Genomic DNA, 25,961 nt, shown 5'->3' with positions numbered 1-25,961 from the left:
GACAGCAGCAGCGGCCGCAACATCATGGCTCTGTGTTAATAAAGGAAATTGACAACACATCTGTAGTGTGACTGTAGCGTGACGTCCTCCGCCTCATGTGGAGTCTCAGTTTAGACGACTGAGAGTCAGAGTCAGTCAGTGAGTGGGGTTGGATGACGTGAAGCAGCACCTGGGTATATTGATAAGAGTTAAGGCTGGTTCCAGTGTCTGAAGCACTGAGTATTAAAAACTGTCAAATAGCCAATGTTTTTTTTCCATTATTTATTAATCTGACAACTACTTTCTTGATTTATTATTTGATCTTTAAAATGTGAGAAAATAAGGAAAAATACATGTGTCCATGGCAATTTCCAGAGACATTTTCCAGAGACGTTGGTTTCATCCAACAGTCCTTAACCTCAAATATATTACATACAAAATAATTTTAACATGAGAAATTACTTAAACAAATAATCAGTTAAAATAACTGCCAATTAACTGTCAATTGACCAATCAGTTCATTGGCTAATTGTTTCAGCTCTGTTGTAAATTACAGAAAATTGGAATTTAATGTCTGGTCAGATTCATTCTCTTTTAGTTTTTCATATTTGTGATTTTGGGCTGTTTAAATAACACTGAATATTTGATTGGACAGTTGAAATAAATTGGACTTTTGCCATTTTAAGACTATTTTATTCAGGCAAAGGTCATGTATGACTGCTTGTGCTTAGACATTTGAGAATTTGAATTTCTGTTTTTCAGTATATTTTTATATTCTTCAATGTAGGTTATTGAAAAACGTATGGATTTAGTATTAGTTTTAAAACTCAGGTACCAAATTGGCGCTACTATCGAACATTCGTATCCCTAATCATTTTTAGCCATGCTAGCAGAATGGTTCTGTCATTGTCAGTTTTTAATTATTTCAAAAGTGGAGTTTGCTTGTATTAAATATATAATTAAATATATATCAACATGATGTTTTTTAAAAGTTGGGGTGGATACATTCCTGATTTCTTTGTATTCTTAAATCAAAATCAAAATTTTGTCCCTGCAAAACACAATGTGTGTGTACATAGGTTTGAACTAATCCATTTCAACTTAAATATCATGACAGCACTTTATGTCAGGTTATGACACCCTGACTTTTCAACTTTCAAATCAAAGTCCTTTCAGTCTTTTGTCCTGCCTGTCCATCTTGTTTCACTCAGAAACATGTTACGATAGCTTGTTACTCTTTAATGCCATTTGATCTAGACTGTAGGAGATGTTAGCGCTGTGACCTTCTGCATTACATCAGACAAAACCTTTCACACGTGCTGTAAAGCAAAAACCTCAAAGGCTCATTTTGTTCATTTTTAATTACGGTTTGTTCATGTGGATAACTGAATGTGATTAGTGATAATATTCAGCTATTGCCCAGCTCCACTGTTGAGAGCCCTCTGTGCGACATGCTGTATGAGGTGACATTTTCATTGAGCCTAATTATAAAACACCAGTGTCATTCTAATGAAAATTTATGTTTGTTTTTAACTTTTTGCAACAGTTCTTTGGGCAGTCTGGCCCATCCATGGCGAGAGCTGTTGCCTTTTCCTCCACATGCAGTCCTAATTTGTCTGCTTCATGTTTGGGTTCCACTGAGGTTTTCTGGTTCTGTCCTCAGTTCCGTCTCATTAAGTTCCCTTCTCCCACATCATGCTCAATTTCATTTGGCCCAACTGCCTCGTCTACAGTCACCATGCAGTTATGGTTTCATAGATGCCAGTCGATGCATTATTCTCCTCGGGTATTGTATGACAACAATGGCGCAGAACGACTTAGTGCCTCTGCTGAATCAGCCACCAACATGGAGTTTACTTCTGTAATCTTTTGACTGGGGAAACAAAGGAATGCACAGTTGCCTGTCCAAATATTTCCCTGATTCTCACGGCTGCTCATGGTTTTGTAATGGGTCTTTTTTATAGCTGTCAGTGAGGAATGCCGGCTGTGGGTGCCTCAGTAAACCCTCTCACGGCAATGGCATCATAGCATCGATTACAGAAGTGTGTGTTTTTTAGTTTAATTGTTCTGCACTCGCAAGCGAACAAAGATCTGCTTGATTTTGTTTATGTCTCATAGGTATACTGGCTTGTGTGAGTGTGTTTGCATCTGTTTCGAGTGAAGCTTTGTATATCTGGTTGTTGCGCACGCTTGGGAGGGTGAATGGGGAAAGAGCAGCGTTGCTTGATTTGTGCATGCTCTGACATGATGACCCAGGGTCAGGATGAGGAGCTGATGGAGTTCATCATGCCAGACCAGGCCAGCTGCAACAAAGCTACCTGGGACGGAAGGTCTGTTTGGTGAATCTAAACATACCAGAGCCTCTGATTTTTTTTTTTTTTTTTTTTTGGAGCATACAGGATGATCTACAGCACTCATCCCAGCAAAATGACGCATCCCTGGGAAATGGGAAGCAGGCTCATGCAGCTCTTTCACAGGCCGTCTGGGCAGCATATTGCACCATTTCACTCCGCATGAACATGTCTTAGATTAGCGTCGCAAAAAGCCACCTAGCATCTGGAGGTCAGAGCCTATCTGGGTGTCAATGGGACAGGGAGCATCGCTTGAATCATAGCCCCCTTTTATCAACCCTCTGACAGGCAGGGCTAGAAAATGTCTTTCATGTTTGGGTTAGGGAGGGAATCTGAAGCAGCAGGCTGCTTTTCATGCCTTGTGTGTGCTGCTGAGAGCCTTGCAAAGAGTTCAGATTTGGTTACAATTGAATTAGGCTGAGGAGCTGGCCTACGACAGTGCTAAAATTTGTCCCAGTAAATAGAAAAATCCAGAATCAGTTTATTCACATACAAACCCCTATAGCAAAAGAGTTTGGAGACTGTGTAAAACATAAATAAAACAGAATGCCATGATTTTCAATTCCGTTTGACCTGTGTTCAATTGAATATAGTACAAAGACAAAATATTTAATGTTCAAACTGCTGAATGCTCAAAAAAACATATTTGGAACATTGAATGTCTGTGACCTTGTGTTAGTGGAATGATAAACAACTCAAGTCTTATATCAAGCAAGAACAGGAAAGAATTTCACTTTCAAAACTTCAATAGTTAGTATCCTCAGTTACCAAACGCTTACTGAGTCAGAATGAGTTTATATTTACAAAAATAAATTAAGTTTAACAGTTTAAACATCAAATATCTTTGTACTTTGTACTGCACTCATTTTAATATGGGTTATATGGATTTATTTACGTCTTCCACAGTGTTCCAATTTTTTTGGAAATAGGGTTTGTAGATCTGTTTTGTCCCTGTGTTCTCATGTGCACACGTTGCACATATAAAATATTATATATATTCACATCTTCGATTGTCTGCCAGTAAATATGTTCCTGGAGCTTTAGGAGTTTCACAATGGTGTGTGTGTGTGTTGCTGTGTCTGGAGGAGCAGCAGCCTGTGCTTGACTGTCTCCGTCTCCTCTTGCCGTCTTTCCCCTGCAGGCCGTGGAGGTCAATGTGATAATGGAGCCACCGCCACTGGCTCTCCCTCGTGGCCCAGCAGGGTGGACACTCTCCGTCTAGTTCTGTTTCTCACCTCTTGGCCTGACTTTACATCCATCATTTTCTACGTGCGCCTTCACTGTGTTAGACTGTTCCTTACTCTCGATTTGTCTGTGTTTCCTAGACGCACACACCTTTGCTTCCTTGTACTTTTTGACCTTGCTGTTTATAGCTCTGACTTGTAAATCTAGAGCGGCACACTGCAACACACCATTTATTTATGTCTGAGATAATTTATAAGTGTTTATGTGTGATAAGACAACACTATTTGTGCCTCTGTTCTGTTTTCCTCTACAGTTTCCAGGACACAGTGAGCTACTTTGGGGTGAAGCCAAAGGCCGGAGAGAAAGAAGTGTCCCCGAGTCACGTTTTTATGCTTTGGTACGAGTTTTGCAATGACTTCAAGAACGCCTGGATACGACAAAGCAAAAACATCTCCAAAGAGAGGTGAGTGGAGTTTGGTGGGATTGTTTCATTTCTTTATTCCTCTGTTGAAGACACATGGAGACTTGATGGGAGGAGTACTACTGTATAATGTCCCCTGTGGCTCTGACGAGAGCTCCCAAAAGTCTCTTTTTCAGATTCTTTTTAACGGAAACCTTGTGTTATCAATTTGAGATGTGGAGTTTGAAAACATAGGTATTTAAAAGGCAGAAGGGGCCCAACAAAATTTGCAGTGGAGTTGCATTATGCGAATCGTAGGCAGGGATCATAAATGCTAAATTAAACATTTATGCTTTCAAGGTACAGAATATGATTAAATAAGTTAAATAAAGCAGCATTATACACTGATTGCTGTGGATATAAAGGGATTCAAAATTGCATTTAGTGTAATAATTCCAATGTGATTATAAAGGTTGTAGCTACCCTCTGTCCGATTCAGTATTTTTTAAGCTTGACCCATTGTAGGAACTAAATGGCAGGATATCTCTGCGTCTGCTGCATAGAATTTGGCCATTCTTTTCTGAATCTGCCTCTTATTTGTCCCCAGCTTAATTAAACTGCAAAGCTGAATTGCTGCAGTGTCCTTTTAAGTGAATGTCATAGAAACCTGACTGATATCTGTGAAGCCAAACTGTCCAGGACCTTGTGTCTCAGTCAGTGGCACTTTGCAAAACACAAACTGAGGCTTAACCGTTCTATCCTCAGGTTAGACTTCTTGTCTCCGTCACCTTCGAATAGCCGCTTAACGACCTCTAAACATTGTGTCAAATTAGCACTAATTGTACAGGAGTGATGTGAAGACGCTCAGAGAGGGAGGCCATCAAAGAGGAGGCAAACGTGAATAGCTGAGGCCTCGGCCCTCCATCTGAGGGACTGGGGCCTGAATTTATGATGTTTCCTCTGACCCGAGGCGTCATGTTGGGGGGGCATTCCACTGAGGGGACGGCAGACCCTCCTGGCGGCCGCCTGGCTTTACTAGCGAGCGGACAGGGGCCTGTGGCCATTAAAGGCAGCGCGTTATGGGAGAACTGATAAACACTGTAATGATGCTGGACATGCAGCCCAAAGGGCAGGAACACTGCACGTGTGGAGACAACAACAGGACTGAGAGTTTGTTACTGTCCAGCCAAAAAGGGTGGTCAGTTTGAGTTACAGTTTTACACATCATGTGGTGCATTCATGGTTCTTCACACTCAGAAAGTCACATTTAGCGTCCTCCACATTTGAACTGCTGCTGAGTATTCTTCTCTCAGTGAGACGGAGGAGGATTTCAGAGCCCTGCCGTGTATCCATGTGCTCTCTCTTAATTGTTTACTAGGTAATCGTGTCCCACATTACTCACAGCTGATTGTGCTTATGTACAATTAACTTTATTTTAAATACTGTTTGCACACTCATAAAAGCCAAGTGCTTTTTAAAGGCTGCCTCATTATCTCATCAACCCACTGTCATTCTCTACTGCTTCTCACTTAGAGGCCTGTCACTGACCACAAACTCCTGAGAGGATCCGTGTGTGTGTGTGTGTGTGTGTGTGTGTGTGTGTGTGTGACTCTTCGTGGTACCATGACACAGGGTGCCCCAGGGAGATACTTAAACGTCTTGCTCTTACAAATAACTTCACAAGGTCACAGTGATGAGAGGCTTCTGACTTTATATTGTTTTCACGAGTACCGTTTTCATGATTTAGGTCCAAAGCTTCCAGGAGCTCCTCTCTGTCTGTTCCCTGTAATTATGAACAACACAACCACTGAAAGTGTACATGAGTACAAGTACCTATGGGCACTATTATTGATTGCAAACTGACATGAATTGCTAACACCAGTGCTCAGTTTGCAAAGGCTCAACAACGTCTCTGCTTTTTAAAGAAGCTCAAAAGTTTTAATGTGGACAGAAATACAGATATAGAAACTTAGACACCACTTTCATGATATGATGTGCATCTGTCCACCATATTGGGGAGTTCAAGATTTGCTAGTAATCAATAAATTTTGCATTGACAGATCCAGACTTCGCTACAAATTGACTGTAACTCACTTAATTCTGAATTGATTTTCCTAAAAGTTGGTTTATTAGAAACTTGAGAAAGCGAACACGATGGTGGTAACTTGTTGGAATTAAATGACAAAATATTACCCTTCTAAATCCTCCGATATATGAACAGGCAACATCAAGTGTAATTTTTTTAGAAATAAATAAGTAAACCCACCTTTTTTGATTTATATAGTTTATCTGAAAATAGATGAGTAAACTCTCAATCTCTTTTCAAGAGGTGGATAAACTGAGTTTACTTGGGTTCACCCCCCCACTATGCCCCTGGTCTCGGAGTATGTAGATAAACTGCACTGATCTTTTTCTCTTAACTGGAGTCTGGGGAGCAAAAATAGTCTTGTTTATTTTATTGATGAATTAATTTATTTATCAATACTACATTTTTTCAGTCATAAAAGCTAAAATTCAAAATATTTATACTTTTATATACTTATATACTTTTATACTTTTTTAGACTATTTATACTTGATGTTGCCTGGATGATCTTTAACAGTTGCGGCTGTTCAGAGGATTCATGTTTTGGCACGATCTGATTAGATCACCTCCAGTAACAAGTGACAACTATTGTGTTCAATTTCTCACATTTATAATGAACCAAAGTTCATGTCCTGACCTACAAATTTTGTTTTCTAGATGCAGGAAAAATGTCTGTTTGGTACAGACTCTAACAAAACTTATATCATCATGACTTTAATAGGTTTTTTACAGCAAAATTGTGATGCAAAAATGATTACTCCTACTAATCATGAATTACAATCAGTCAAAATAATTGCAATATGATTTTTTACAATATCTTGCAGCCCTACTTGTTTTATGTTATATTATATGCTGTTATGTGTGGTTATTGATGTCTTTTTATTCTTGCTGTGCATATCAAATTCCCAATAAGGGTTTCATGCATTCATTCACTCTAGTTTTAAATGATCTGCAATAATCAGGTCAATGTGGATTTTTTTTTTTTTTTTCTGTAGGCTGAAGGAAGCTCAAGAAAACATCAAGAAGATCACAGCGGAGAAGAGAGTCGAAACCAAGAAGATCAACGCCAACAGTCTGGTAAGAACTGATACAGCAGGAGAGAAATGGAATTTCCTGATGTTGTTTCAGGACAGAAATCAATCATCTTTTTGTGGTTCTCGCCAACAGAAAGAGAGGCTGCGGCAGAAGGAGGCCGGTGTGTCGTCCAGCTGAGTGAAATGACACAGCAGAACAAAAAAACAAGTGGTGGTGGAGATCAAAAAGTGTGCAGGCCTCATCTCTCAGCGAACCTCGCCGGACTCTTACTGCTACTCCCACTGCCATATCTCTGCCCTACTAACAGCTCTGGACACCCTCCACCAATCCCACCCCTGTTCTCCACCACCACCCTGATGGACGAGCTCTTTCTGCCTGCTGAACAGATAAGCAGCCGGGCCTGCAGCGAGGATGCATGGCTGAAGCTGCCGCAGTGATGAGAGTCTTAAAGGCCAAAGGTTGATCTCATTCATCCAGCGTGACGTGACCTCTGAGTGCCCAGCTTGTGAAAGGTCTCAAGGGTTCAGCGGGACTCACAACAGCTCCAGCTGACATGTCCACGAGGGAGAAACCATTTCTTTCTGAACTGTAGACAGCAGAATGATAACTCTCCAACATATTTAAAGTGTTAAGACGTTGTGGCTCTGATATGAACAGAGATGGCTGCCTGGGAGGACAAAACAAATCTCTCTTTTTGTAAATGATAGAAAAGCAGTTCCCAGCGTCCTTTAGCTGTAGCGAGTAGCTTTTCATTCACCACGGCTCATTAAGATTCTTGTAAATACGTCATGTTGTAGAATCGGCAGGGACCGTGCAGCAGTGCGATAAATGATCTGCGCTGAGGCCTCACGTGTAGATGAAGATGTGTTCTGTATAAATGTGCGTGTAGATTTGTATGTGGAGGTTTCACTTTATTGTGCAGCACTGCACCAGACTGACCCCTCCTGGGTGACAGCCAGAGAGGAGCAGAATTTGGCAGCGAGCCTCAGGCCCCTCACACACACAAATGTGTTCGCAAAAACAGAAGAAGAAGAACAAGTTTTAAACCCGAGATACTAAATATACGTTAAGCATTATATTGTGTCCAGTCACACTTTTAAGCACTTTACCGCCTGCAATAGCTGTATGTTGTAGCTCGCTATAGTTCTCACTCCCCTGTTATGCTAAATGTGTGCATTTTTTCAAATATCTTGCACTTTTTTGCACCTCTTTTCCTATGCAAGGGTATGGTATGAGATTTATTCATTGTATTGCTTCATGTAGAAATCCTGTGAGATTTTTTTGTACCTCTTTACAATAAGACTCCCCTTAAAAATGATTTATAAAAGGTTATTAATTAGGCTATAAATTAGGTTGTAGTTATTAATAAGCTGTTACAACACACCAGATAAAAAGGGCAACAGTATCCTGTTGCTTGCCAAATAGTGAGCCACACTTTTCAGGGTTGAACGCTGTTGCTGCTTTTTCAGAAATCTACTTGCCTGAAATTGATTTTAATTCGCCCCTGTAAAAATTGTTTTATTTGTTAGGAATTATCAAATAGCAAGAAAGACTAAAGTTTCTGTCATGTTCGATCTCGAGTTATAAGATGTCAGAAAATAGTGAAAAATTTCCCTCCCAGTTTTCATTCTTTAAATGTCTCGTTTTGTCAGTCAGAAGACAAAGATATTCTGTTTCTTATGATAATGAACAAACAGGGAATCTCCATATTTTGCAAGAAAAATCACTTTACAGATTAATTGATTATCAAATTAGTGTAATTCTTTTTTACGACCTGCCCAGCCGGGTGAGTGAGTTGCCAGATTTACTAGCCCAAAATGGTATTTTTACTTGTCCGGGGTAAGCGAGCCCACATTTGTCTAATGTTTTCATTGTTTCCCATTGTTTACTTTGTTTACTTTTTCTTCTCCGTAAGCAGCATTTATGCATGTCCACTTCATCAGATATTTGTTATTTACAGTAGTAAGTTACAAGAATTTAACCATCATCATTTAACCACCGTCATCATATCTTAGTAGTCAAAAAGTTTCATTTGGCACAATTTAACATATCAACAAGGCTCCCTTTTGTTCAGTTATAAATGTTAGTAGCTCATTAGTAAGATTAATTAGTATTAAGCAGTAACTGCCTCTTGACAGATCACAGCTCACATTGGCAAAAACTGTGTTATAACTTGTTTATAATTGTTTATAGCTTTTTATAAAGCTTTTACAGCCTAATTACCTAATTATAAATCATTTATAGATCAGTTGTAAAGGTAATCTTATTATAAAGTGGTACAGATTTTTTTTTTTTTCATTTCTAAGAAAGTGTATTAAGCTCGATGTTTATTTTTCACAAATGTAAGCTGTAAGCATGCTCCTGTAACATTGAAGAAAAGTATATTTATGTAAGGAAAGATTTATTTTATGCCAAAAAAAAATACATCTTTGTTCCCTTTGAGGTATTTTTATGAGTTGTGAGAAGCTGCCTGATAGGTCTACAGATGAAAGATATATTTTCACACCAATATTACTTGTATGTTGTTCCCCCTGATTTACAGAAACTGGAGTAATTTGCATAGAATGAAGAAAGTTGCCTTTTCTGTTCAGTTTTGGAGAGATGAGGGTTGTATTTTGAGAACATTTAAGCATATCACCTGAAGCCATGTGAGTTGTTATACCTCAGACTTACTTCCATTATCAGAGTACCCATCAAAATGCACCTTGAATTGCTTTTATACCCTCCAAAGTCGTCCATGTGTGCCATTTATTTTGTATTTAAAAAATCTAGATATTTCATACTTTAAATTGCATTGTTTTACTTAAGAGGAACAAAGGCAATGAGCTGATACTGACCAAGGACCTGCTGTAGCCTCAACTGTATGTACGTTGGTTCATGTAACCTTCAGTAGCTCTCATGTAGGTGCTCTGTAATTTTATGGAATTGTTTTAAATTTCAAGAATAAACTACTGGATGCAGAACAAAATTTTTGTCTGTCAACACTTCACTTTAGTGCGGCTTGTATAAGCCAGTGGTGAACCGAGCAAATGTGATATTTATTTAAGAAAGCTGACTCATCAGAGAGGATTTGATGATTCATAATTCAGCAAGGCTGCACAATAAACTATGAGGCAAAGTCAAGACAATAAAACTCATGTCACGAAGTTTGTTTTAAGAGATTTTAGGAATGTGAAATTTAAAGGCATACTATGCAGGATTCTCATTAATAAAGAAACAACGTATAGAGTCATATAAACATAATCTCTCTTAGTCATCACTTATGACCCACAGAAGTGTGTGATGGTGGTTGTATCTGCAGAGGCTCTGCCTGTACTTTTTAATTTTGTTCATTATTTCTCTGTGCTCGAAACACTTTACCAACCCAAAACATCAGTATTTGATGAGCTCGGAATGAAACTCAATGATCAACTATCTTCCTCAGAATACCACATCTTTAATTGGGGAACGGTTTCTTAAATCACCTCAAATATCTCAGTGGTATTCATATAATCCTCTATCTGAAATAAGCAAATATTGCCAACATAGTGACCTGTGCAATTTATTGGTCCACCTCCAGTGGAAGTAACCTGTTACAAGAAAGCAGCAGTTAGAACTGGTAAGCTAAATCTAGCCTTTCTGAGTATAACATCTTTCTGGTGCATTTACAAACAGTAACGGACAAATCCTGCGTATTCTACCTTTAATGACATACTCATTTCTGTTTGTAGCCTATTTCTTATTTTACTGAAATTCAATTCTTTGCTTTACACTGGAAATTTAGGACCTGGTTTTTCACATTTACAGTTGTTAAAAAACTAATTGAAACTGCATTACATGGTGCGTTTAAGGTCATCAAACAAGGATGAGTAAATCACCAATTCATTCAGATTTTTTTTTTTTTTTTTTTTTTTTTTTTGACTAGATTAAAAAAACTAAATTGAAGTTCAGCAAACAAGCATCAATAAATCACCAAATGACTGGTTAAAAAAACAGTTTTTAGGAGATTTAAACCTGTGGCCCCTTTAGTTCATCCAATTTTTTTATTCGAACACCAAAATAATCACACAGATTGAGGCTTAAACCATAAGTTATAAGGAGGATAGTTAGTATGGGCAACTGAAAAATAATGTTTTTACTAAATAAGAAAAAAAAAATCTCCCGACATTTGCGACTTATTTATTAAACGTTTAAGTTTAATAAATTTCGGTATTCATTTGCACATGAACACCGCTCTGACAGATTTCCGAGTCATGTAACAAAATAGTGAAGTTAAACGACACCATTTCAAAGGATAATTGGAGCAGATAACCGCTTGTTTGCTCGTAAAACTGACGACTTTTACGATGATATGTATGTTAGGATCTGAGTGTGAATGTCTCCGTGCAGGAGGAGAACAGCAGATGATTTAACATTTGGTTTAAAACACCTTTCTTTACATCAAGTGTAAAGTAAAAGATAGTATACACAGTATTGCTGTTTTCATGGATAATTTAATCAAAGGGATAAACAAACTGGTTACATCAAAGATGGCTTTATATTTTACAACTATTTAATCTTGACTGTACATTATCCATTTGACTAACTAAGAATTAAGACTATTGTTTCTACAAACTGAGTAGGAACCCAACTTATAAAAAACTGATGGACTTCGAAATTCACAGAAATCAATTAACCTTGGAAGATTCTTGAAATATCACATTTTTTCCATTTACAAATATCATCTACTCATTCATCAAATTCCACACAGTGGAAACCAACAGTTTAAACAAAGACACTATGCACACAAAAATACAAAATTTAGCAGGAGTGTTTCCTGTCACAATAAGAGTTTTGAACAGTGAATTATTGTTAAATAAACCGGGGTTAATGCAGTCTTCTCGAGGTGAGGAAGCCGTGCGTAAAACGTGCCCATTCCAAGTCAGCGTTCCCGTGCAGTGATGCTTGTTTTCAAACTTGGCAAACTGGTGAGGAGTAAAATGTTCAATGCAGTCCGTCGTCGGTTTATAAGCTGCATTTTTGTCCATATTTGTTCACACGTTGTGCAAGAAGAGGAATGGTACATCTAAGAAGCCTTTCCTCCTGGATGGAGACAGACACGTGTTCTCGGCTGTGTGACAGCCTCTCTTCTTTTTCTACCAACAATCCTGTCCGTGAACAATAACAGTAAGAAAAACACACAAACACACATTTCTGCGCGTGTTTAGTCTAGGTCGATGGATATGCAGCGGCACTGTTTGACGCGCTGGATGCGTTTCTTCTTGGTGGGCGGCTGCTGGTCCGGACAGTTCAAAGTAAACGTCATGGTGGTGAAGCGCTTGGGTTTGCAGAAGGAGCAGGACTGGAAGGCGCCCTCCTCCCTGCGGATGTGCCGGGGGATGTAGAAGGAGTTGCACTGTCCGTAGCAGAAGCGGTTGATGATGGTACGGCTGACGCAGCCCTCTTCGTGGATGGTCTGCTTGAGCGGCTGCGTCTTACACCAGTCCCGTTTTAAATACTGGCGCTCCGTCACATGCAGAGCCTCCTGGCTCGACTCCAGCACCTCGTCAGCCGGCGAGGATGCGCCCTGCCTCTGCCGGGACCCGGAGGAACCCGCCTGCGGAGGCTGCGGCTGCTGCTCCGATTCGTTTGGGTTGTTCTTGTCAGGATGAGGGATGGCGCCTTGTGAACCTCGGTTTCTTTTGGAATCCACAGGAAAGTAGAGCAACCCAATGATGAAAACCATACTGCAGAGGATACGCGTCGAGTTGGCCATCCTTGGGGAGAAGAAGAAAATAATTCATCACCCACACCGTTTTACGCACAGCGTTCAGAGCTTTTACGCTGCGTAAAAACGCACAGATATAGCTTATTTTTTGTAAAAACCACGTGCAAAACGAGACTGAAGAGCAAAAACAATACAAATGTATATTTAATAACGTCAATATTCATACTGTATCAGGATGTACAATAACCATTAACCATTATACAAAGTAATTCAAAGCTTTTACGCTGCGTAAAAACGCACAAACCGTCTTTCTTATTAAATAAAACCGCATGCAAAACGAAACTGCAGCGCAAAAACAATAAAAAATGTATATTTGAATAACTTTTGTTTTAATATCAGAGGGAGAAATAGAACTTCTCGTTTAATATGTGCCATACATTATTACTTTATTTAACCATTATTCAAAAGAGTGGATATCACGCATACAATTATGTAATTTCTATAAGCAAAAGAGCAAATCAAGTTCAGATGTAGACTTTTTCCTCAGAAAGTGTCAAAATCCACTCACTGTGCGCCTCCACTGCTCCAAATGCGCTGATCTGCTGCTGCCAGGTGTCTGAGGGCACCTACTGCTGTCTGTGTCTGTATCTGTGCGCTGGTGGGACTGTGGATGGGTGGGAGACTGAGCGCTCCATAGACAGGGGCCAAGGGGGTTTAATACAAATTGCTCCAGCGCCGGACTGTCTCCCTTTTAAATGTCTGCCAGCTGAGATGTGCACAACAGCTTCCCTCGACATTATTGGCTAAGCGCGATGTAGAGAAAATCAAAACTATCCGCCCCCTCAACACTTCCCTGAACCCACTTCAAGAAAACAGACAACGCGAGGAAGTGCAGAGGAGGAGAAGAAGGAGGAGGAGGAGGAGGAGGAGGAGGAGAGAGGAGCTGAGAACGGCCAGGCCGGAGGTTTGTGCGCACATGGAAAAAGTAAAGAAGTTGATATATTTTATCAAAAGAGACAGGATGATGAATCTGTGCGATTTATCAGAATTTTAAAACTGAAAGGAGGCGTTCACGGTCCTCAGGCAAACTATGGCCATGCAAATCTAAGAATGAACTCAATTAGAAAAGTTGACACATCACAGCACTCCTGTAACTCCTCAGTAGAAACAGTCGTTTTTATACAATGGCTTATTAATGGGTCCATTAAACAGTCATAGCCTTATAGATATTTACTGTGCGTGTCCCCAGTATAAGCATGTTTACACATGCCGAAATTAGTTGGCAACAAAATGAGCCACATGATAAAATTAATTAAAACAACGTTTCTATTTTCTAATAAAGCACGTTCTAAAAATGATTTCTAAATTGTGACAAATTTGATTTTTATTGGTTATTAAATCATTTAGTAATGCTTTATAAATCAGTTCAAGCCACTATTAAGGGCGACTTTCGCGTTGCCAGGTTGTGCAATATCCCTCTGGTTGATATTATATCCTCCAGTGATTATATATTTTCCATATTTGGTGAAATGCAGTTATAAATATTGCTAATCTATTATTGCACTCCAATAAACTGCAAGTTATAATTTGTTGATTTTAGTCCAGATACTCCTCAAGTTTTTCTAGAAGACTGTTGGTCCATTAGAGTGCGCATTTGATCTGCGTCCTGCTAGTGGTATGTTTCACAACCTGGCAACTCAAAATTAATGGATCCTAACTGATTTGTAAAGTAGTTATAAATCATATATTAAGGCATTAGTTACAACTTAAAATCCTGTTGTAAAGAGTGACTTATAATATATATGAAGCGCTTCCTTTTGACTTTCTTTTTTGAAAGTCACATTTTCAGCTGTGATGAAATTCTGGAAAATAAAACTTGGGATCTCAACTCAGGATCAGAATATCTGGGCCAAACACTCGACGTGCCGTATCTTTATTCGACTTAAATGCGAGCTGTCTGTTAATGAATTTTCCGAATGCATCTCTTCAATAAGTTGATTAGTTTCATGTTTCAGAAAGATGAAAATTTGGTGCCCTAAAATCGCACCGTCGTCTCTCGCCATGAATTCATCTGCTGAACACATGGCCTCGGCCCAAACGTCCACCGTCCAATATTTATGTATCATAACGTTGCGCCACAAGGTGGAGGATCAAAACAATATAAATAAATACACATTGCGCTACCGTCTCTGCAGACATGACAAGCTGCTGCAGTAAGAGAGGATTTTAACAACCTTTTTTGTCCAAATCCAATCTATCCAACTGCACATGAAAAGCGTGCGAGGCTCCTAACGGGCTGAGGAGAATAAATCTCCAGAAATGATTTTCACCTTCACCCTCTCACTGTCTACTCTTCAGATTCTTTACTAAAAGAAAAATGCCTGTGCCATTTACTAATACAATGACAACAGCAGAACTGAGCCAGATCCATACTGTCTTTCTTAATAGTATTTGGGTTCACTGAGCAGAAAGAAAAAAATGTTTATTATGAAGGAATCTCCACATTGTCTCTTTTCAAATTAAGAAATGCTGCAAGCAGTTAACAAGTTGATCTGGGTATAACTGCAACTTCTGTTTTTGAGTAAATCCCATTACAGCGTGTTTCACTTAACATGTCAGTCTAATGTGGTCTCAACAGTGGTTGTACGACTCCCCCTCCTGGCTCCAGTGAGTGATAACAATTTATCCAAACCAGAAGAATTCAACTGCAGAGAAACATCTATATTTCCTGTTTGACTTTATTTATCTGAAACAGTTGACATGGCAAAGCATTTTACTGCCTGTTTGAAATAAATGGACTGAGATAGACAGATGATCAATACTGATTGGCTTTTTTTTTTTCATAAAATCCAACAAAAGGTGCTTTTTTCTTCTTTCTATTCATCACAAAAGACCATGACAAAACATTCTGTAATAAAAGAAAAAGCTGCAACTTAAGCAAACATTTTTTAAAAAAAATATCTAACTAAGGATTAGATATAAAAATGCATAAATAAAAGCATGAGACTTGATCTAAACATTACCAGTCATACTGTCAATCACATTTTACATAATTTGGCCTGCACACTACACTCTAAACTCTACCCAGCATACAATCTTATAGGCATGATATGTGTCAATATTTGACATCTAAACTTGCTTTACTGAAGTAAAGCAAACATAAGGCATATGAACATCTCCCAATAAGGCCCTAACACAACACAAACAGCACCTATACGGTATACTACAGCTAAAAATAAATTAAGACCCCTGAAATTATGGATAACATAAGAGGGAATGTTCAATGTCAGGCAGTCCGACCACTAGGGCTGGGTATCAGTAATCAGTACCTTTATACCAAGTAGCATCTAAGCATTTTCCAGTCAACCGATATCAGCACTCAATCCTTTTTGTACCCAGATCTACAGAACGATTATTTGTATGGATTTGCTCACAGCCAATCACGACATTCTTCAATTTAATACAACATGTGATTGGCCCACTAACGCAGCTTCATACAGCAGCTTCATACAGCCAGTGGTGGTGAAGTCGAGCACAGTGCATTCAGCAGAACTGGCAGGTCAGCATGCCAAGATACCACCGAAATGAAAGAATGTATCAAATGAAGTACTGTGTTGGTATTGACATCACTTTTACAGTGCTGATATTGGTACTGGTATCTTTTTTTTATTTTTTTCTAAATGATACCCAGCCCTACTGACCATACAGAGACCTGCATAGTAAGGAGGAAAGTAGGCTTGGGCGGTTTAAAGGTATTAACATATATCTGGGTATCACAAAATCCCAACAGCAGGGATAGACTAATAGCTTTAAGCACTGGCCCCACAAGCTACCAAGCCCCAGAATTTGGTGGCTAAAGTGTAACCTCATGTTTAAACAACACAGAAAAGGCAATTTAACTCAACTTAACACAGTCTTCCTTAACCGTGACACTTGTGTTCTCCATTTTTCCCATGAATCATGGTGTGGTTTCCTGAAGATACTGTTTCAGATGAAAGTGAGCTCGACTTCTTAGCTGCTTGAGGAAACTGGTCCTTACATGTGTCATATTCTAGCCACTTAAACTGCTGTGTCCCTTCCGTCCTAAATATTCATTTCCATTTGGGTTTTTTTTCACAGTCTGCCCTTTGTGGTTCTGGTCCTTCTGTAAATATCATGTTAGCTGTTTGAGTAGCTGGCTGGTCGACAAGTTCACTGTTTTTGTAGAATGTTGAAACAGACAGCATGAGGGAATCAAGATGTTTCTGTTTGCAAATGCTCGTGGTTTGGGGATAAAATCTGGTGGTCACACAGGGCCACCTGCATGGAATATTTGGTGACCACAGAGCAATGTTGTGCAGCCACGGGCCATGGTCATGATAAAATACTGCATACCCCTGTAAAAAATCTGGCAAGTATGAATAAATAGATGCTGCCCAAGCCTAAAGGAAATGTAAAAGGCAAAAAAGTTGTTGAGCTATAAATCTACAGGCTTGGTGGCAGACAGCAGTCGTCCTTGGTTGAGAGGGTTTCTGGGTGACCCTCTGTAATGGCTCATGTCCTTCTCCACTACCTGCTGCACCAGAGGCTTCTGAGCTCCTGAGGCTTCAGGGACAGAACTGTCCATTTTCATCTTTGGTTGGACCTTGTTCGTGACATCGCCCAGAGCGCAGGCCTTGGGTTTACGGGCCAAGGTGCTTGGCTTTTTGGGTGGGACTGGAGGTGGTTTCTTTATGGGACAAACGCTGTTGGATCGTCTCACTTGTGCTTCTCCCTGGTGAGGCTGAAGCTGTGGGTGAGGAGAGAGGCCACTTTCCAGGCTTATCGCCTTCAATACTTGACCGCTCTGGCTATTGGCAAGTTTTGCATTTCTAGTCGGTCTCCTGTTGTCTCCCAGGAGGGAGTTAATCCTGCGGACGGTCTGACGGACAGGGGTCCGCTGGAATTTGAGCGGGGATCTGATTTGTGAGGCCTTGGAGCCTCTGGGAGAGTGAAGGGTGAGCTTGTTGAAGTGTTGGATGTGTTCTGCCACCCGACACCTTTCAGTTTCCAGGAGGCTGCGTGGCGAGAGGGCTTGTTGCTCTTGGACTTTGGTACCAACCTCTAGGGAAGATTCATTCTCTTCATGTACAACACTGACTGAAGTACCAATTTTAGGAGGTGTATCAAGCCCATCTCCAAGTTCAAGGTCCAGCTTATACGGAGTGGACTGCAGCTCGAGGCCCAGTTTGAAGTGAGCAGGACTCTGGATGTCCAGGGCATCAATCAACCTGCTGCAGTTCAGCTGCTGTACCTCTCTTTCAGTCTCTTCCACCATGGAGCTGGTGTGGCTACTGACAGGAGCAGCACAGAAAGAACCTTTATGGTCCTTCACTGATGGACTACAGTAAACAGCAGTCTCAAAAACTACACTGTCAATATGCAGAGGTGATAAAGCGGCGATTTCAATCTGGCCAAAAGTAATGTTCTGTTCATTAGCCAGAAGGCTCTGCTGAGCTGCAACCCTGGACTCCTGTAGGATTGTAGGAGTCTCTGGTGGAGGGACTAAGATCATGTCAGGTGGTTCTGTTGCGTTTGTTTCTGCAGAGTTGCAGGGCTCCTGTGTGACAGCTTGGAGCTCACTGCCTGACTCTGCCTTCTTTACTTTGAGAAGGGTGGGACCAGCTCGGCTCTGGGCTTCAGTGATGGGGCTCTCACTTTCCAGGCTCTCGGCACTAGAGGCACAGCACAACTTCATGGGAAGGCTGGCCACTGCTGGGGGCTTTGATACGACGATAGCTGGCTCAGACATGTAATTGCTCTTGAGGCACATGTTCATGGGGGTGTCTGAGAAAGATCCTCCGCCAAAAGCCTGCACACCTACAGGAGTCTCCCCGCTCCATGAGGTCTGGTGGGCACTTGATTCACACTGGGGGCTCAGGAGGTTGTCTTCAGACTTACTGATGTACTTGGAGCCTATAAAATAAAGGGTATATTAGCAGGTATTTCAACTAAAGGTTCACACTGGTGACAATACACTTAATAAAGAGGTTCTATTAGCATATACCTGATAAAAAAAAATCTTTTACTCACTTTTGGATTCAGCTTTTCTAGGCAGAACTGATGGACTGAACTCTGTCTCTTTGGTGAAACGAAAACTGGTGGTGCTCTCCTGAGTGGCAAGTCGCCAGCCAATGGACTCTTTCGGTATGATGGATCCCTTTATCACCAGCATGAAATGAGAAATGAAAGATGGAAGACAGTTCAAGGGAGATTAAGTTTTGGAGGATTATTTATTTGTTAAAAAGGATCCCACAGATGTTACCCAAATGTAACATTAATGGATTAATGCCAACTTTTGCTGTGGTTAGTTCTTCAGAGGATGACAAAAATCACTCAGAAGAAACAAGATATTGGATTTGTTGGTAAACAACTTTTTATTTATAGTACAGATTATACATATAACTAGAAAGCATTAGAAAGTTATGCACCTTAAACCTTTAACAGCTTATCCAAGGTACCCAAAAACAAGTCACAATATAGTTTATATATAATAACATTCTTTCACCTGAGTGCTTAACATAGTAAATCACTCAAAATTAGGCACAGGAAATATCCTACTCCTCCTTTTTTATTTAGTAATATTATAAATGTACAAGATACTGAAAAAACAATCCAGTTCTTTATAAAAGTGTGCATGCATTAGTTTAAATGTGAGAGTAAACTCAGAAATTACACAAAGTGCTAGTGTGCAACAAGTTATGTAAAAAAAAAAAAAAGAAAAAGAAAAAACACCTCGTGCAAACGTGTTACTTGATTTTAATACAGTTAATAGCAGTTGCAGCACATGCCTGAATGCACTTGATTGACGGCATTTTCACTGTTTATCTGTTAACCACATAAGTGCACTGAGAAGTCTGTCGGGCAACCACACTTACAGCATCTTTGCTGCTCTTCCCCAGGCTAAAACGCAAGCGCAGAGACTTGCGTGGTGCTTCTTTCTTGCTGACTTTAGGAGAAAAGCAACCGGCCTTTCCAGATTCAACCCTGAAAAGGATATACATTAAAACAATGACCAACATGTGATAAACTGAGAATGCCACATAGCTCTGATGTTAATGTTTTACAACCTCTTATCTTTCTGTACAGTATAGCACAGTGGTATATAGTAGTTATGTGGCACAATACATTTTATGGCATCACTTTCTAACTGTGATTTTTGAAGATAACTGGAGGGCAAAGAAAGTGTGTACCTGTTAACAGCATGTCTGTTGCTAAGTCGTCGGCTCTTCCTCCTCACAGAGCTGGCCGATTGCCTTCTAGACCTCCCTGCTGACGAAATGGTATTCTGGGAAGAGTCCAACACCCCTGAAGCGCTGTAAGCTACAATGGAAATAACATGCAGACTTAGCCACAAGCTACAGAGTGCCAAATAGTCAATGCCCATTTGATCAAACGATCATCAATACCTGATCCAGGAGTGGATGTCCCGCTGAACAAAGTATTGGGAAGTAATTCTATCCCAAGGTTCTTTTTGACAGATCTACGTTTCTTGTTTGAGAATCCAAAGGAGTGACCAGATTCCAAAGGAAGCTTTCGCTTTGAGGATGGCGTTGCAATCACAGGAGTTGCAGAGGAAAAGACTGGCAAAAATCACAAGAGAATTAGTGCCTTTGAATGTGCAAGATTTCAAGTTTTGTATTGAAAGATGATTCTGAGCCAAGGCACTGAGAGGAATTAGCATTAAACTGTGGAAGATGATTCATGCAAATGACAAGCAGAGAGGCAAAGAAAACAAAAGCCAATAAAGACAACTGAAACAAAGCAGAATTTCACATTAATTCAAATGATGCATTTCTCATTATCAAGGCAAATGTGAATCAGTTTTATTTGAAGGGCACCAGAGGACAGAAAGCTTGTTGTTTCATGTGCACAGCAGATGGATTACAACAGTATCATCATGCTATATGACAGGCAGTATTGTCTCATCTAAGCATTAGTACCTACCAAGACTGTCTGACTGGGAGGTACTTGTGGGTGTTCTATTAGTTTTTATCTTATTCAGAGCACCATTGACCATATCTGAAATATGAGACAAACTGAACCTTAAAAACAGTGTTTACTGAATCAAGCTGCTTCAAAATGAGAGCTACAAGGATAAGTTGATTAACTGATTTGTTGATCAAAGTAAAATTAATTGCCAGTTATTTAGATAATCGATTAATCGTTTCCATCTCTTTCAAACCAAACTGGCAAACATTTGCTGGTTCCAGCTTCTTATGTACGAAGCTTTGCTGTTTTTCTTTGTTACTTATCATAGTCCATAAAGAATTACTAGGTTTTAGATGGTTGGTTGGACAAAAGAAGCATTTTGAAGATGTCACTTTGGGCTCTGGGATATTCTGATGAGCATTTTTCACATTTATTTGACATTTTATAGACTAAACAATTAATCATGAAAATAATCAGCACATTAATTGATAATGAAAATAATCATTAGTTGCAGTCCTATTCAAAATAATATGACTTATTTCCAGTTACTGCTATACAGGTCTCTATTTTACTTGAACAAGTCTGTCTACTGTCACTTAATATTTCCAGTGTGGTTGCACCATGCCAAGCTGGAATTTATAAGACCAATTTGAGATTTAATATTGCAGTTTTTACCAAATAAATAAACCTCAGATGATATAGTCTTACCTCCGAAGCTGCGTCTGTGTTTCTTCTTCATCCCTGAGTTCAAGTCCAGCTCCTCAAGTTCATCGTGAGTCGGGGACAGAACCCCCGCCTCACAGCCCATCATGGCTGGAACCTTCTCTTGAAGAAACTGTGGTAACACACCTGTGACAAACAGACACAATCAGATATTAGTGCTAAAAAGCTACAGTGAAGACTGACAAACAGATGATGTGCAGGTAAGATGCCTTGAGTCATACCAAAGTTGTGAGCATTTTCTATGAAGCAGTGCACTATGGCTGCCTGCAGCTTGAGGCGTTTCTCAGTGTTGGAGTTCATCTTCTCTGTACCATCTCCAAAGTGAAGGAGGTTGGGAGCTAATATTACAGACAAGTTACTGCTATCCATCTTATTCTCTGCACTCCTGTGGTAAAGCAAAGAAAAAAAAAAAAAGAATGTTTACATGAAAATGATAAAAACTAACCTTGTCCTGGTACATGGATACTTTTTAAATAACGTGGAGGGAAAACAAAAAAGTAGCTAAAGCTAAATATAATTCTGGCACCTCATCGACACATCGTGAAGGAACTCAAAGAAATGACGGAGGATGGTGAGGTTTCTGTCTGGCAGCACACAGGACAACAGCATGGTGGCAGCGGTCCTGTCCTCCTCAGTGGGGAGCTGCTGGGCCTTGAGAAAGGCCTCCTGCAGTTCTGTAGGCAGCACAGGCTCTGGCAGCTCCCTGAAGAACTGTTTCACCAGGCCAGCCACATCACAGGGAAGTGCAGTGGACAGACACTCCTCACCTGCGTCCAATTTAGCCTGGACAAACAAAAAAACAAAAAACACAGTGCTGATTTGTTAAACCTTTCTTGAGGTCAAGAGCCCTCAGTGAATGCAAGGTCAACTGCAGCCATCACTCACCCTGAGAGCTTTCAGGCGAATGACAGAGCCAGATTTTCTGAAGAGGCCCTCTGTGTCGACATGTGCCAGCAGTTTCATACAAGCGTCGACCAGAAAGCTACGAGGGTAAGGAAATCACATTACTATAAAATACTTACAAGGTGGGACAAGACATAACTGGCCAACTGCAAGCTTAAATCAAACTAAATGAGCATGTCTACTTGCCTTGGCACACTTCCACATTCCATATTATAGTACGGCAAGCCCTCCAGGGACACCCCGAAAACCTTTGTCTGAGGAAGCAATCAAACAATAAAAAGTAAGACATTAACTCTGCTAAGTGTTAGATTTTAAACATGATACTACTATATTTATCAAAATGCTTAAGAGTTGTGACAAGGCAGGAATTTCCCTGTTAAAGAAGTTTCTGCTACTTCAGTCACGGTGATGGCTGGTTGTTCGGGATGGCTACTGAAAATCGATACTAATCTGGTACCAGGTCCTGACTCATAAGTACCAATATATCAATAAGCTCCTTGACAGACCTTGGTATTCATTACAGATGTAGTGATTAGTCGATTAATCAGTCGAAAGAATTAGTTGCCAGCTATTTTGATAATTGATCAATTGTTTCATTCATTTTCAAACAAAAACGACAAACATTTATGTGTCTAGCTTCTCGATAGTTTAAAAAAAGAGAGTTTATTAATGTAACATTACATAAACAGCTCACTTTACTAAATTAAAATAATATTGAATAGATGTTGAATTTTTTAATGTCTTTTTATGTCATGTCTTTATTTTTTGCACCAAACTATGGCAACCAGTATCGATAAGTATGGTACTGATATAATTATCCCAATGATATCAATCCCAGCTGGCTGCCCAATATTTCTGTTATTTAACATAACAATAACAAAAGCTACAAAAAACAGTTTATGTTGATTTTAAACTCAATGAACTCAATTTGTCCAGTGTTTTTCAACATGGAATAATTACTTCTTTTCTGTTCTGGTTTACTTCACATATCCTGAGCTCAAGTTTGTGGCATTTTAGGTCATTCCCTGCAAATGCAGAAGTTCAACCTTAATTTGAAAAGTCACAAGTCTCTTGCAACATACTCTCTTGTGACTCCTGATAGCCAATTACAAGAAAAGTACTCATGAAACAGGACCTTATGATATTATTTTGAAATGAAGTGCAATTAAAATTCAGTCTAGCATATAAGATAAATTAAACGTTTTTGTTGTCAAAGTGTCCAAAGAAAATCACAATTTGCCATAAAGATTTATGAGAAAACATTGCCTTTTTGTATCTTGTTAGACTTGGCTTTTTGTCGAAATTTATGGGGTGAATAATCACGAGAGCAGCCAAACAAAGCATCTGCAGTGACTGACATGGGTGACAACAGCCTGCGAACAAATGGGGTCTCATCAGTGGGGCCAAGCTTTCAGTAATATGCTAATTTGATTCAACAGACTAAACAATAGTATGTCCAAGGCTGATACTGTGAACTTGCTGATCTGTGGTCTGCCAGAACAGATTGTTGAGTCCAAAGTTTCAGAGTCACAGGTGAAACGCAAGTAAAGCATGCTGTACACTGGAAATGAGTTTTCTTTACTTACCGAGTTGCTGATTGTTGACTTACAGCTGGCCGATTTGTTTTTGTTCCAGTTCTTTGTCTTTATCCCGTACGCTGTGCGGAGGTGCTGCACAGCCACCAAACGCATCACATTCTTCTCCAGGACTTTCATCTTGCACCCTTGTCTTGTGTTTTCAAAATAACTCTGCCACAAGTTGTCCAGTCTCTTCTGTAGGACCAAAGTAAACTAGACATCCGCTGTTATAACAGCGACGCAGACCCTTTCTAACTCTAGCACTTCCACTTCCAGACTTCTGCTAACTCATTCTCACATGGATCTCAACTGCTTGATCCTCACAATTATCCACTCACTGTACACTCAGCAGTTAAGAGCAACAAAGTCACTCAGCCCCAAAGAGATTTTAACGACTTGCCTTACATTACAGTATCTGTCTGATAGCTAGATTCATGCTGCTGTTGCAATGCAGTTAGCTAGCTACCGTTAGCCAGCTAGCTTAGGTTAGCGAATCGCATTAGCTCACTAACAAAACTCCGAAGAAAACAAAATAACTTCCAGTGGCACACGACTCAAAATGACTGTTTACCTCTTCTCAGACGGTGAACTACATTAATTTCAGCGGTTCAACTCGGTGGCTAGCTAACTGCATTGTGCTGCGACTCGCCCGTCAGATCGGTTGTGGTGGCGAGGTTGTCTGTTTCCGCAGAGTATTCAAACAACGGCGCTCCCTACGTTCTGCACTGTGATTGGCTGGAGCCTGTTCGAATAACATCCTGTCGGGCGTTTGTTTTACTACACAAGGCAGACTCGCTGGGCGGGGCGGTTTCTGTAAAGCCAGCAGCGGACGCTTGTTTTCAACCGGTCGGCTCTGTAGTCGAAACTAGGCGCACCTTCAAAATGGAAAATGCACAAAAGTGTGCGTATAATGTTCATAGTGTACACATTGTACAGACAAACACTCACTGTGATTAAGTTTAAGATGCATTTAAGATTAAGTTTTAACTATTAGCTGGGAAATTTCTCCTCACCCTGTTTTGTACACTCGTGCACATGATAAACTATTTGATAGCCTGATGCTTTTGAAATGAAAACAAAATTCAACAGAATGTGCTTGAGCTTACAGTTTGCATCAGAAAGTAGACATTTAACAAGCAAGACCGATTTTTAAGGGTTTAAATAAATATTTTATGGCACAGAGCACCTGCGATGCACCAAATAGCATATTTTGCTCCACAATATATGACTAATGATCATTCATGAGGTATCATTTTTTCCACTTTATTTTCCCAGTCACTTAAGAGTTTTAGTTTGTTAATTTGTTGTTATTTGTTTTTGTTGTTGTTGTTGTTTGGTCCTTTTTGCCTTGGATTTTAATTGTGATGTCATGTTTACCAGTGTGGACCCCAGGAAGAGTAGTTGCTCCTCTGTTAGTGGCTCCAAATAAATATAGAAATAATGAGATCACATAAACCAGAACGAAAGAGCAGTAGTGGACTGAAAAATGTAACATTGCAACATCACAAGCTGTGAAGCAATACGTGAACAACAACAATATTGTGTTTTTCACCAGAAGTTCAACTCAAAACATATGTTGATTTCCATCCCAAAGTTCCCCCGCCCCAGCTTGAGGAATGTTTTATTAGATCAGTAAAAGTGAATATTCACTTCTGTCTTCAGCCACTAGGTGGAAGCATATTCATCCATGTTTCATTTAGACAAAATTCTACCTGAGAAAATGAACTTAAAAAACCGAAAACCACCTGACAATTGTCTTAAAACAAAGAAAAAGATTGTTTTGGGATCCCAGCATCTACTTCTCCATACAGTAGCTGTCTATTTGATTAAAGTAACACTGCTGAGACCATTTCTTGGTCAGTGTTTATCAGCTGCTCAAAGTATTGCCTGGTTTATGATGATGATCTGAAGTTAAATACATGCTAACATGTTTATGTTGATGCAACTTCTCTTTTCAGGGTATAGCTACAACAATGTCATTGTCTTGTACTGATGATTATTGTGACTTATTAAATCTTCTTGGAACAGGTTCTTGCATTCACCTGCTTATATCACACCTTTTCTGTCACAAAAGACAGTACAAGAGA

The 25,961-nt window shown here is 39.8% G+C and overlaps 3 protein-coding genes across 6 annotated transcripts in view; 1 reads left to right on the top strand and 2 right to left on the bottom strand.

Annotated features, from left to right (window-relative positions):
- LOC146310614 (formin) overlaps positions 1–8,108 on the top strand; it is a 74,334-nt gene extending 66,226 nt beyond the window's left edge. For both annotated transcript variants that reach the window (XM_084742001.1, XM_084742000.1), the window contains 3 exons: positions 3,829–3,978; positions 6,996–7,077; positions 7,168–8,108. In XM_084742001.1, the coding sequence (XP_084598127.1) occupies positions 3,829–3,978; positions 6,996–7,077; positions 7,168–7,212 (277 nt within the window). In that variant the 3' untranslated portion in view covers positions 7,213–8,108. The remainder of the gene's footprint in view (positions 1–3,828; positions 3,979–6,995; positions 7,078–7,167) is intronic.
- Positions 8,109–11,487: 3,379 nt separating this feature from the next.
- Positions 11,488–12,934, bottom strand: grem1b (gremlin 1b). The gene has a single exon (XM_084741999.1). The coding sequence runs from the start codon at positions 12,767–12,769 to the stop codon at positions 12,218–12,220; it is 552 nt and encodes a 183-aa protein (XP_084598125.1). The 5' UTR covers positions 12,770–12,934; the 3' UTR covers positions 11,488–12,217.
- A 2,507-nt stretch (positions 12,935–15,441) lies between these two features.
- Positions 15,442–24,565, bottom strand: arhgap11a (Rho GTPase activating protein 11A). Of its 3 annotated transcripts, XM_084742479.1 has the most exons (12): positions 23,884–24,565; positions 22,484–22,551; positions 22,280–22,376; positions 21,921–22,177; positions 21,616–21,779; positions 21,380–21,520; positions 20,687–20,761; positions 20,149–20,322; positions 19,933–20,062; positions 19,618–19,726; positions 18,773–18,899; positions 15,442–18,655 (listed from the first exon to the last, which is right to left on the bottom strand). In XM_084742479.1, the coding sequence occupies exons 1-12, from the start codon at positions 24,010–24,012 to the stop codon at positions 17,178–17,180; spliced, it is 2,949 nt and encodes a 982-aa protein (XP_084598605.1). In that variant the 5' UTR covers positions 24,013–24,565; the 3' UTR covers positions 15,442–17,177. The 3 variants fall into 3 exon arrangements, with proteins under 3 accessions (XP_084598605.1, XP_084598606.1, XP_084598604.1); XM_084742480.1 differs by lacking the exon at positions 20,687–20,761 and having other exon boundaries at positions 23,884–24,563; XM_084742478.1 differs by lacking the exons at positions 20,687–20,761; positions 22,484–22,551; positions 23,884–24,565 and having other exon boundaries at positions 22,280–22,428.
- Between the last annotated feature and the right edge of the window lie 1,396 nt (positions 24,566–25,961).

This window comes from Lutjanus erythropterus, chromosome 18 (assembly GCF_056507025.1).
Source record: "Lutjanus erythropterus isolate fLutEry1 chromosome 18, fLutEry1.hap2, whole genome shotgun sequence".
NCBI lineage: Eukaryota > Metazoa > Chordata > Actinopteri > Lutjaniformes > Lutjanidae > Lutjanus > Lutjanus erythropterus.
The sequence above is the reverse complement of the archived record's forward strand: the minus strand, read 5'-3'. Positions and strand labels throughout refer to the sequence as shown.